Source organism: Harpegnathos saltator, unplaced genomic scaffold, assembly GCF_003227715.2.
Source record: "Harpegnathos saltator strain DR-91 unplaced genomic scaffold, Hsal_v8.6 scaffold569, whole genome shotgun sequence".
Lineage (NCBI taxonomy): Eukaryota > Metazoa > Arthropoda > Insecta > Hymenoptera > Formicidae > Harpegnathos > Harpegnathos saltator.
Window position 1 is genome coordinate 294,792 of NW_020230392.1, and position 12,705 is coordinate 307,496.

General features: G+C 39.6%; 1 protein-coding gene across 1 annotated transcript; it reads right to left on the reverse strand.

Moving 5' to 3' along the window:
• Window positions 1–826: 826 nt before the first annotated feature.
• Iswi (nucleosome-remodeling ATPase imitation SWI) lies at window positions 827–5,336 on the reverse strand. Its single transcript, XM_011156814.3, has one exon. The coding sequence runs from the start codon at window positions 5,156–5,158 to the stop codon at window positions 2,132–2,134; it is 3,027 nt and encodes a 1,008-aa protein (XP_011155116.1). The 5' UTR covers window positions 5,159–5,336; the 3' UTR covers window positions 827–2,131.
• Between the last annotated feature and the right edge of the window lie 7,369 nt (window positions 5,337–12,705).

A 12,705-nucleotide genomic window follows, 5' to 3' on the forward strand; every position in this document is an offset into this window, starting at 1 on the left:
CAGCGAATCGCGGAAAAAAGGAAGGAAAATATCAAGTGTACAATTAGGATGTTCACACTTCACGCGGTGGCGATGCGGAGCTTTTCGGGGCCTTAGAAGGGGAAGGGGTTCGAAGGGGGGAAATCGATATCCACGATGTGTCTCGTTTTTCCACTCTCTTGTACAACACGTCGTACAAGCGGTCGTATTTTTCGATCTGTATTTGCATCGTGCGCAAGCAAGCGAACTTTTTATACCCGGCTCGTTAATCCTGACCTTACCTTATTATTTCTCCCGCATAACTTGTTAACGAAGATAATATAAATGTTTCAGCCCAGCGGTGCTTACTTCATATTCTAAGACCCGTCTGTACGCGTCGATGCTCGTCCCTCTCTTATTATTTTCTGCTTTGTTTGTCAACAATGACGAACGTTGAACGTCGATTGTCCTTGATGTTCACGTTTTCTTGCGATACGTGATACAGAATGAGACCAAGTTTTCTTCCATCTCCTTTTTGATATAGCGTTTACTTTTCCGTGTGTGGGATATATATAAATTATATATAATCATATATAATTTTACATAATTATACGTTACATATATTTAACATATATAATTATATAAATTACATTTTTCCCTGGGGCGTTTGTTGCTGAGCCTTTATCGTCACCGACCATCGTAAATTCTCAATAATTCGACTATTTGGTGTATATGTAATTCAAATTTTATAATAGGGACATCGCGTGTCTCGCTCTGAGCAGCGACGTGAATGCAATTGAATTCGGGTAGTTGAGTGTACCTCTCTCACGAGAGAGGTGTTTGGGTGAACGAAATAAAATGCCTCGCATCCGTGATAAGATTTATTTATTATCGAAGATTTCGAACCGTTCTTCTCGGAGAACGCGCGAACTCTTTCTTGTCTGTGCGCGTACGTGTGTGTGTATATATGTGTGTGTGTGTGTGTGTGTGTGTGTGTGTGTGTGTGTAAACTCAAATATCAAAATTATCTAAGTATACATCTTTAGGAGAAGCGTTTGTGAATTTGATATTTTCATACACATTAAGGCGCTAATCGAATGTTCTGAAATGTTCGAGTAGAAATCTTCGGCCATTATCTCGGTATCCGCGTATACGCTGACTTCTCAGTAATTTCTCAGATTAATATTCGTCTTTCGACGAATTACGTTACAATTATACATGTTCGTCCGGCGCGGTCCGACGAGGATCATGTATCAATTATACCGTACCAATAAAAACATTTCGAAATTTCTCCACCGACGAGTCGAATGTTGTAACCACACGATGTAATTATATGGGCCGCATTTTAAAACTAAAATAAAACCCAAGCAGGACTTATACACCTCGTTCCACTTGGGATGCTAAGAGTAAGTAACGCATGAAATATACTCCACAATATCTAATCCTACGGCGGCTTGTCGAATTGAACAGGAAGAGGGAGATTTTATCGATGAAAACGTCTCACGAGGCTCGACAGATCCGAAGAAATAAATATAGCATCCTCTCTATCATGTCTCATATTCTGACATCCGTCAACATTCAACACACAGTGATTAAACAAAAAAAAAAGCACTCGCAATGGTTGTAATTCTATCTCCATGTCCATTGGGAAAAAAGTGTTCAGGTCTAATCGACATTGCTGCGACACTAAGCGAGATCTAGCTTGGAGATCTACTTACGTCCGATTACATTACACATGTACGCATCTCTCTCTCTCTCTCTCTCTCATTCTCTCTCTCTCTCTCGCTCTCTATGGACTAATCACGATAATATATCTATAACAATTCGTCATTACAAACGTGTGAAACAATTCGATGGACCCTGTGACAAACTCGGCGACAGTTGTCTGAAAAATATGTGTACGTGGATGTGTATGTATCTCTTTCGTTACATGAAGTGAAACACGAAGTAGGTGAGCGTCATGAAGTCGTCGGTGTTTGCAAGATCGACGCGCGCGCGCGTGCGAGGGAGAGTAAAACTGTAAATATAGAAAAAGCGTCCTCGCATGGATACCCCGTGATCCACATCTCAGTCGCGGCCGCGGGAGTGACCGAAGAGAGTCCTAAGAGGAGAATAGTAGAGTCCGGTTGAGGAGGAGCTGGTGCTGATGATGGCGGTCGCACCCTCGCGAGCTTTACTTCTTCTTTTTCCGCGGTTTGTCCTGAGGCGCCGGCAGATTCTCTTGCTTCCGCTTCGACGTCGGCTTCGTGCCTATGTTGCCGCCCTTCTTCCTCCTCTCCTGCCTCTCGCGCTCCTCCAGCTCCTGATTCTCGCGCTCGATCAGGGTGATGAGGGTGTTGCAGCGGCGTTGCAGCTCGAGCGCGGTGCGGGACTTGACGAACCAGTCGAAGCGGAACTGCGGCGCCGAGCGCACGGTGGCGCGCAGCTCCTCGTACACGTTCTCCTTGTCGAAGCCGAGCTTGTGCAGCATGCACACGAGGAAGCGGTCCTCCTCCTCGGTGTAGTTCTTACCCTTGTTCGTGCCGTACGCTATCCTCAGCTGGTGAAAGGGCGCGCGGTACCGCGCCATCTTGGCGTCCAATGCCTTCTTGATGCCGGCGCGCCTCTGGATCTTCGCCTCGCCGCGTTCGATCTGAGCCATTACGCGGTCTATGTCCTGAAGCTCATGGCAACGTTCCCAGAAAACGGCCGAGTACTCCATCACTTCCTCCGGCGTTTTGCCTTCTACCTCCTTGGCGATGTTCTCGATGTCGTCGCGACCATACTTCTCGTTCGCCTTGATGAACTGATTGAAGTCCCGCTTGGTCCAGTTGGTGAAGCCTTGCAGGAGCAGCTTCTCCTTCTCGACGACCTCCTCATCGGTGAGCGGCTGGGCATCGTCGATCTTGCGCTGCTCCTCCTTCTGGATGCGGGCGGCGTCCGAGCCCAACTCGGGGTTCTTAGGCACTTTGTAGCCTACCGTTTGCCTGAAATAATAAATCTCCTGGTCCAACAGCTCGAACAAACGCGGCGGGAAGAACTGGAAGTCCTGGACTATCGGCTGTTTCGGTGGTCTCGGAGCTTTCGGCGCCTTCGGCTCCGACACGCGGAGTGCCTCGCGGAAGTAGGCGTCAACCGCGTAGTTGGCCTTACGCTCGCGTTTAGGTGGCTCGATCCAGTTGCCCAGGCCGAGAATCTTCTGCTTCTCGCGGTAATCCTCGCCCTCGAACTGGTATACTGAGTCTGTGGGCGCGTCGACGGTGAAGTTGCGCAGCGACGACTCGCCCAAGCTTTCCAGCTTCTGCTTCATCTCCTCCGTCTTGGCCTCGCCCTTCTGCAATATCGTGTCTATATCTTCGTCCGTGATAGCGCTGTCCTTGGAGGCGAACACCTCGTTCGCGCCGTGCCTGATCATATTCAGCATCTCGTCCTTGTTCAATGCTGTCTGCTTGGCGTCCACCAGCCGTCCTTGTTGAATGACCAATTTGTCAAGGCGCAGCTTCACCTCCGCCCGTTCGACGATCTTCTCTTCCACAGTGTTCTCCGTAATAAACCTGAAGACTCGCACTTGCTTCTGCTGACCTATGCGGTGAGCGCGATCCATCGCTTGCAGGTCCATCTGCGGATTCCAGTCAGAGTCGTAAATGATTACCACGTCGGCGGTCGCCAGGTTGATACCCAGGCCGCCCGCGCGAGTCGACAACATGAAGATGAACTTTTCGCTGCCGGGTGCGTTGTATTCGTTGATTTGCCGCTGTCGGTCCTCGTGGGCAGTGTTGCCGTCCAGTCGACAATATTGGAAGCATCGCCAGTGACAGTAGTCCTCCAGGATATCGAGCATCCTGGTCATCTGGCTGAATACTAGCACTCGGGATTCTTGCTGCTGCAGCTTCGGCAGCAATTTGTCGAGTATCACCATTTTTCCGCAGTTGTAGACGAGGTGCTCATCTGTAGTGTACGGTGGCCCAGGCTCGGCTCCATCGAACAAATACGGATGGTTGCAGCATTTGCGCAGTTGCATCAAGATATTCTGTAGTCTCATCTTCTCTATCTTCCCCGCACCGTTCACGATGTCAATGTCCTTCATCAGTACTTTGGTGTACCACTCTCTCTGCATTTTGCTCAGACCGATGTACACTTTGATCTCCTTCTTGGGCTTCAGTCCTTTCTCCACCTCAGACTTCAAGCGTCTCAAGAGGAACGGTCTTAGGACAGCGTGTAATCTTTCGACCAACGAATTATCACCTAAGAAGCTGTTAGTATTGAACCAAGAATCAAAGTCATCCGAACTGTTAAACACGTCCGGTAGAAGGAAATTCAGGAGGGACCACAACTCGTGAAGATTGTTCTGGAGCGGTGTACCTGTCAGTAGAAGCCGATTGGCAGTTTTGAACTCTCTCAGGATCTCCGACAACTTGGACTTTTCGTTCTTGATCCTATGCGCCTCATCTATCACCATGTAGCGCCAGTTGAACTTTTTGAATACTGATTTCTCCTTGATCACCATCTCGTAGGATGTCACACACACGTCCCATTCGCCCGGCATCATTACGTCTCTGATGAAAGTGTTTCTAGTCTCTGCGTCTCCAATGAGGCAAACTGCCCTCAATGTGGGGCACCACTTCTTGAATTCGTTCATCCAATTGGCGAGCGTCGATTTGGGAACGATAACGATATGAGGACCAGGAATGCTTCGAAAGTGTTTCATGTAACCCAACAAGGAGATGGTTTGTAGCGTCTTACCGAGACCCATCTCGTCCGCCAGAATACCGTTTATACCGTTCTCGTAGAGCGATATCATCCAGTTTAGGCCTCGTATCTGGTAATCGCGCAGCTCGCCCGACTTGATGTAATGCGGCGAGGACTCGAAGCGTGTAGTAGGCGCTACGCTGGCATTGCTCTCGGCTAACAGCTCCTCGTCCTCCTCTTGTTCGGTCTTGCGATGTCTGTGATCGCCGGAATCCGGCTTTGGGTTCTCCGGTTGCTTCCTGGGCCTGCCGGCTTTGATCTTCAGGGGACTACCGGCCTTGTCCTTCTGATTGTTCGTCATAAAGTGCGAGAATATCTCCGTTTGTTTCAACAAGTAATCGAATCGCTTACTACGGTCCGTCTCCAGCTTCGTCTCGAAATCGCCGCCTCTCGACGACGTGGTCTCCGCCGAGGACCCGTTCGAGTTGTCCCCCGTGTCGCCGGTGTCCGCGTTCTCGTCCGGCTTCGACATTTTGATGGAGTTTACACACCTTTGCCTAAGCCGAACCTTCACCGACTGATCACGCGCAGCACCTTACGATAATTTAGCGTTGATAATTGTCCCGTTGTCGGGTACGCCAAGAACGCACCTCACGCGCCGCATCAAACACCGCTCCGTACCGCCATATTGCGTTGATGGCGCTGGACGTTATGAAGCCGCACGGTAGAGCCAACGTTTTCGCGCTAAATCGCAACGATCCGCTAGTGTTACCAATGGTGCTGCTCTGTATAGTAAATTTCTGGTGATTTATTCGCTCTCACCAGAATATCGATCAAGTATTACAGGCCTGTTCGTTTTGTCTGCACTGCTGAACTAGTGCAACAGGTTGAAGTGAGAAAACCTATGTTTGTCTCACTTTAACTTAATGCACTAGTTCAGCAGTGCAGACAAAACGAACAGGCCTATTCCAGCGCGAACTCGTGAAAAGTTCCATTGGAAAAGAAAATCCCAATAAAGTGAAATCATCTTAGGGGAAAGATCGTTCTTATATTACCAACGTTGTAAATGAATTGTGTGTCTACTTTTCGCGGTAGAGAAAAGGAGAGACTTCAAATTCGACATTGCATGATTGGACACAACCAACCGGTGCAAAGCTTTATCTGGTGAATTATCAGATCCAACCAATCATTTACTTTGTTCTCAATCGTGCTGTTGCGTCGAATCGATACACATCCGAGAAAAGGATGTCGACGATACGCGGTGCTTGTTTCGTATTGGATCTAATAAGACCTGGTGACATATTAGAAATTAATTTAGCTCGATCTATATTTAACCAAAATTTTGATTACACTAGACGAGCTCCCTTAAAACATGGGACATAATGGACTTTCTACAATAAGCTATTAATCATAAGTTGTAACCACAGTCGATTATTTTTGAAATAATCAATTGTGATTGGTCAATTTGCTTATAGCTTATGATTAATTGCTTATTGTAGATGGGCTTTTAGAAATATTGAACCTTTATTTTTACGACAGGTAAGAAGTTTACAGCAGTTCGTTAGACCTGTTATTTTAACAAGCCAATAAGGAGTTTAGTTTATGGGATTATTAGGTCAGTTATTAGCTAAGCGGAAACGCTATAAGATGATTATAAATCTGCAAGAAATGGCTATAAATATCGTTCATAAAGTAGCATTTGGAACGTAAAACTTAAAATCGCGGAAGAAGAAGTAAATTTCGAATATTGCTTCCGTCAGAGAGGAACGTGAGAGCGGCCAATACGGTGTTTTCGACGACACCGACTTTCCGCACTGGGAAAGGGCGCCATCTGTATCCATTTTGAGAGAGGAACTACGATGCTACATCCACTTTCAGGTTTCGGCGGTAAAACCTGTATGTGATGGCAGTCCGTGCTACATCCATTTTTAGGCGGTTTATGTCCGTGCTACAACCATAATAGCGTACTTGACAAGCACGGTCTCGCACATTGTTACGCGTTTATAACATGAATTAACATGTTAACATGTGCGATCATGAATCTTTTCCCTAGCGTGAACTAATAAAAAGTGAAAGACTTCTGTGAATCAGTGAAAAATGAAAAATTTTATATGAATTTGTGAAAATCGAAACATTTCACACGACAATTGAGTCGTTCAACATGACAGTTGCGCGTTCTGGATAATTCAATGAATACCAAAGAAATCAAAATGATCAAAATAATAATGACCGTGTAGACCGAAGGATATTACGTGACACGCAAAATCCCTTTGATATAATATCCAAAGAAAATGTTTCAAAATATGTATGTACAGGTAATATAAACCTGACCGACGAGATATACTACAAAGACTGATGGCCTTACGGGATTTAGCGTACCTGTAATTTACACAACAAGTTAACTCGGTTAAACGAACGATTCGTACCAATTCTCCTTCTCTTATAAAGAAATGAGAGAATAAATCAGTACCGAAAATCGAAGGCCGATCAATACCTAATTTATTCATCAAATTAACGCGGATTAATGGACGATTCGTATTAATTTTCTGTTCTCTTATAAAGAAATGAAAGAGTAAATCAGTACCGAAAATCGAATATCGATTAATACCATAAATCAGTGTCAAAAAATTGCACACGTGCAATGACAATTTGTTCTTATTTTTCAGATACATACTCCTCTAAACTTATTCAACAAATTAACTCAGATAAACGAACAATTCGTATCAATTTTTCTCTTCTTATAGAGAAATGAAAAAGTAAATCAGTACCGAAGTCGAAGACCGATCAATATCTAACTTATTCATCAAATTAACTCGGATAAACGAACGACTCGTATCAATTTTTCTCTTCTTATAGAAAAATGAAAAAGTAAATCAGTACCGATAATCGAATATCGATCAATACCGTAAATCAACGTCAGAAAATTGTCCACGTGCAATTACAATTTGTTCTTATTTTTTAGGTTCTTACCCCTCTAATTTACTCAACAAATTAACTTGAATAAACGAATGATTCGTATCAATTTTTCTTGTCTTATAAAAAAATAAGAAAATAAATCAGTACCGAAAATCCAAGACCGTTCAATATCTAACTTTTCATCAAATTAATGCGGATAAATGAACAATTCGTCTGAATTTTTTTTTTTCTTATAGAAAAATGAAAGGAGAAATCAGTACCGAGAATCGAATACCGAACAATATCGAATTTATTCATGAAATTAACGTGGATAAACAAACGATTTGTATCAATCTTTTTTCTTTTATAGAGAAATCAAAGACTAAATCAGTACCGAAAACCAGATATTGATCAATACTATAAATCAGTGTTAGAAAATTGTCTAAGTGCAATGACAAGTTGTTTTCATCTTGCAGGTACTTACCCCATTAATTTAATCAACAAATTAAGTCGGATAAAAGAAAGATTCGTATTAATTTTATTCTCTTATAAAGAAATTAGAGAATTAGTCAGTACCGAAAATTGAGGACCGATCAATATTTAATTTATTCATCAAATTAACGCGGATAAATGAACGATTCGTATTAATTTTCTGTTTTCTTATAGAGAAATGGAAGAGTAAATCAATACCGAAAATCGAATATCGATTAATACCATAAATCAGTGTCAAAAAATTGTCCAAGTGCAATGACAATTTGTTTTCATTTTTTAGGTACTTACTCCTCTAATCTCATTCAACAAATTAACTCGGATAAACGAATGATTTGTATCAATTTTTCTTGTGTTATAAAAAAATGAGAAAGTAAATCAGTACCGAAAACCGGAGACTGATCAATATTTAATTTATTCATCAAACTAACGCGGATAAATGAACGACTCGTATGCATTTTTTTTCTTATGGAGAAATGAATGAGTAAATGAGTACCGAAAATCGAATATTGATTAATATCATAAATCAGTATCAGAATATTATCCAAGGGCAATGACAATTTGTGCTCATTTTTCAGGTACTTACCCCTCTACTCTTATTCAACAAATTAACTCGGATAAACGAACGACTCGTATCAATTTTTTTTGTCTTATAAAAAAATGAGAATAAATCAGTACCGAAAACCGAAGACTGATCAATACTATAAATCAATGTCAAGAAAATTGTCCAAGTGCAATGACAAGTTGTTTTCATCTTGCAGGTACTTACACCACTAATTTACTTAACAAATTAAAAGTCGGATAAAAAAACGATTCGTATTCAATTTTTATTCTGTTATAAAGAAATTAAAGAATCAGTCAATACCGAAAATTGAAGACCGATCAATATTTAATTTATTCATCAAATTAACGCGGTTAAATGAACGATTCGTATGAATTCTTTTTTCTTATTGAGAAATGAAAGAGTAAATCAGTACCAAAAATCTAATATCGATTAATATCATAAATCAGTGTCAAAAAATTGTCCAAGTGCAATGACAATTCGTTCTCATTTTTCAAGTACTTACCCCACTAATCTTATTCAACAAATTAACTCGGATAAACGAACGATTCGTATCAATTTTTTTGTCTTGTAAAACAATGAGACAATAAATCAGTACCGAAAATCGAAGACCATTCAATATCTAATTTTTTCATCAAATTAACGCGGATGAATGAACAATTTATATCAATTTTTTTTTCTTTTATAAAGAAATCAAAGACTAAATCAGTATCGAAAACAGGATATTGATTAATACTATAAATCAGCGTTAGAAAATTGTCTAAGTGCAATGACAAGTTGTTTTCATCTTGCAGATACTTATCCCACTAATTTACTCAACAAATTAAGTCGGATAAAAGAACGATTCGTATCAATTTTTATTCTCTTATAAAGAAATTAGAGAATCAGTCAGTACCGAAAATTGAAGACCGATCAATATTTAATTTATTCATCAAATTAACGCGGGTAAATGAACGATTCGTATTAATTTTCTGTTTTCTTATAGAAAAATGAAAGAGTAAATCAGTATCGGAAATCGAATATCGATTAATACCATAAATCAGTGTCAAAAAGTTATCCAAGTGCAATTTGACAATGACAATTTGTTTTCATTTTCAGGTACTTACCCCTTTAATCTTATTCAACAAATTAACTCGGATAAACGAACGATTCGTATCAATTTTTTTGTTTTATAAAGAAGTCAGAAAATAAATTAGTACCGAAAACCGAAGACTGATCAATACCATAAATCAATGTCAAGAAAATTGTCCAAGTGTAATAACAAGTTGTTTTTATCTTGCAAGTACTTACCCCACTAATTTACTCAACAAATTAAGTCGGATAAAAGAACGATTCGTATCAATTTTTATTCTCTTATAAAGAAATTAGAGAATCAGTCAGTACCGAAAATTGAAGACCGATCAATATTTAATTTACTCATTAAATTAACGCTGTTAAATGAAAGATTCGTATGAATTTTTTTTCTTATAGAGAAATGAAAGAGTAAATCAGTACCGAAAATCGAATATCGATCAATACCGTAAATCAGTGTCAGAAAATTGTCCAAGTACAATGACAATTTGTTCTCATTTTTCAGGTATTTATCCCTTTAATTTACTCATCAAATTAACTCGAATAAACGAGTGATTTGTATCAATTTTTCTTGTCTTATAAAGAAATGAGAGAATAAATCAGTACCGAAAATTGAAGACCGATCAATATTTAATTTATTCATCAAATTAACGCGGATAAATGAACGAGTCTATCGATTTTTTTTTTCTTGTAGAGAAATGAAAGAGTGAATCAGTACCGAAAATCGAATATCGATCAATACCAGAAATCAGTGTCAGGAGATTGTCCAAGTGCAATGACAATTCGTTCTCATTCTCAAGTCTTTCCCGAGTCGAAATATTAATTCTACATTGATCCTGCAAATTGCATCCAATTTGAAAGATCAATGCAGAATATCTAGATGCGCAATAGTGAACAAGCTTTCTCCTACCTGAATGTTACATCTGGCTACTCTCGCAGTCTCGCCCATGATGAGTCTTCAACAGCGACGTATTCCGCAGTTATTAATACTCGTTTATCTCGATAATGTATATGTACTTAATCCTTATATTCTTAATTTAAATGAGCAATTTTTGTTGATATTGATTACATATTCGCTTAACAGCGCAAGAAAGAGAACAAAGATAAAAACGTAAATAGAACTGTCTTTGTTAGAACTGCGTATGAGATAAATATATAAGGATTAAATAATCATATAAGAATTAGAGGAAATGGGAGATGAAAAACACTTTTTATTCTCATCATTCTTAAAGTTCTTTTTTCTTTTTTTCTTCTCTTTTTTTTCTTTTCTTTTTTCTAATGAGAATGATGAGAATTGTAGCTCTCAAAAGAGCTGAAGCTGCAAAGACAAAGACAACGGTTATGTCTAATAATGCTGTTTCGCTAATAAAGATTTTAATTCAGATTCGGTACAATAAGAAAGATAAACAAGAATGAGAAACGGACATTTTAGCAGATTCTAAACGAAAACAGCAATCTGAGCATTATTAGACGAATAAAAATCAACACTTGTAAAATTTATATCAAATTCTAAGATCATTATTCATAGTTTTTTAAATTATGTGCAACTTTTTATTGAGAACATAATTACAAATTTGTATTGATAAACTTTAGCTTGCCTCAGCAACCTTGCTTGAATGGACATTCATATTTTATGAGAAAAGAAAAGTACAACTCATGTTACGTGAAATTAGGTTAACGAATAATCAAATCTCAAGCTATTTTATCATTTTTCAGATGATAAACTATGAATGCTGATCTAATTTCGACTCGGGTATGTCCTTACTTCGAGTAAGGTCCGTTAAAATTAGAAAAATCCTGCGTAATAATAATGACTCGAGGTACCTCGAATACCATACATGATGTATCGCTGTCCTCGGCTACGTCTCTCAGTGCGCTCCGAGTCCTCTCTCCATCCTGACTTCTCGATCCGACGTCCTCCTTCTGGTTACTCCGTCGCAGCACCTGCGGATACTCCATCGTAGCACTGGCGACGACACTGACTCTAGCTCTAACACTCGCGCAAGTAAGATTCGGGGACAAAGAAACGCGTATTAACAGACACTCGTACTCTGCGTCGCGGTATGCGCGTCGTTTGTCGGCCTGAGGCGCAATGTCCTTTCCGCAATCACGGAGTCATATATAAGCGTACGAAACCAAACAATCGGGAAGGCACGGTTACCCCCCACCTTGCCGATCAGTGTTGATGCCTGCGTCGTCCGTTAGCTGAAAATGAAAACAACTCGTGTTTTCAAAGCATGCTTGTGAGAGACTCGCTTCAAATTTCACAATACTTACTTACTTACGTCTGTTTCAAGAATCATATTACGCTGAATTCAAACTGTCTCTATTGACATGACGTACACGAGATCTGCGATCGCATTATTGATCTTTCTTTGGACAAGAAAATCCTGAGAGGAACGCTGTTCGAGAATATCACATTTTATATTTTAGGTCCCTTGCAGATTATCGAATCCGATGTAACAGATCAGGGAAAGTATGAATGCGTCGCTATGAATAACACCGTGGGCACGGAGTACTCCAAGTCAATCACGTTATGTGAAACGTACATATATTTAATATTATATAAAACTTACTTATAAAACTTATTTAATATTATATAAAACTTTGTAAATAGAAAGGTAAAAAAAAGGCGTCAAGTACAAGCGCAACACGTATTGTGTTATTTTTAGAAGTATCAAACTCAAATTATTCTTTTTATTGTATATATGTGTACATAAGTTTTTACAAGTAAAACTTATAACTATAATAAAACTCTGCAACACTTTTCTACTGTACAAAAGAAGTGATATATTAGAACAGTAGCGCCAACTGAGACCTAATATATATATATGATTATTGTATACTTAACTTAATATTTTTAGAAATCTCAAATTCAAATTATTTTCTTTTTTAAGATATATATTATGCACATAACATAAGTTTTTATAATATATGTACATAAACTTTTAAAAGTAAAAATTATATCGTATTATAAAAATTTAACTCGTTTGTTAATAGTGTCCAATATTAAAAAAAAATATCTTTTTAAATATTGTGTACATAACATAAGTTTTTAAAAG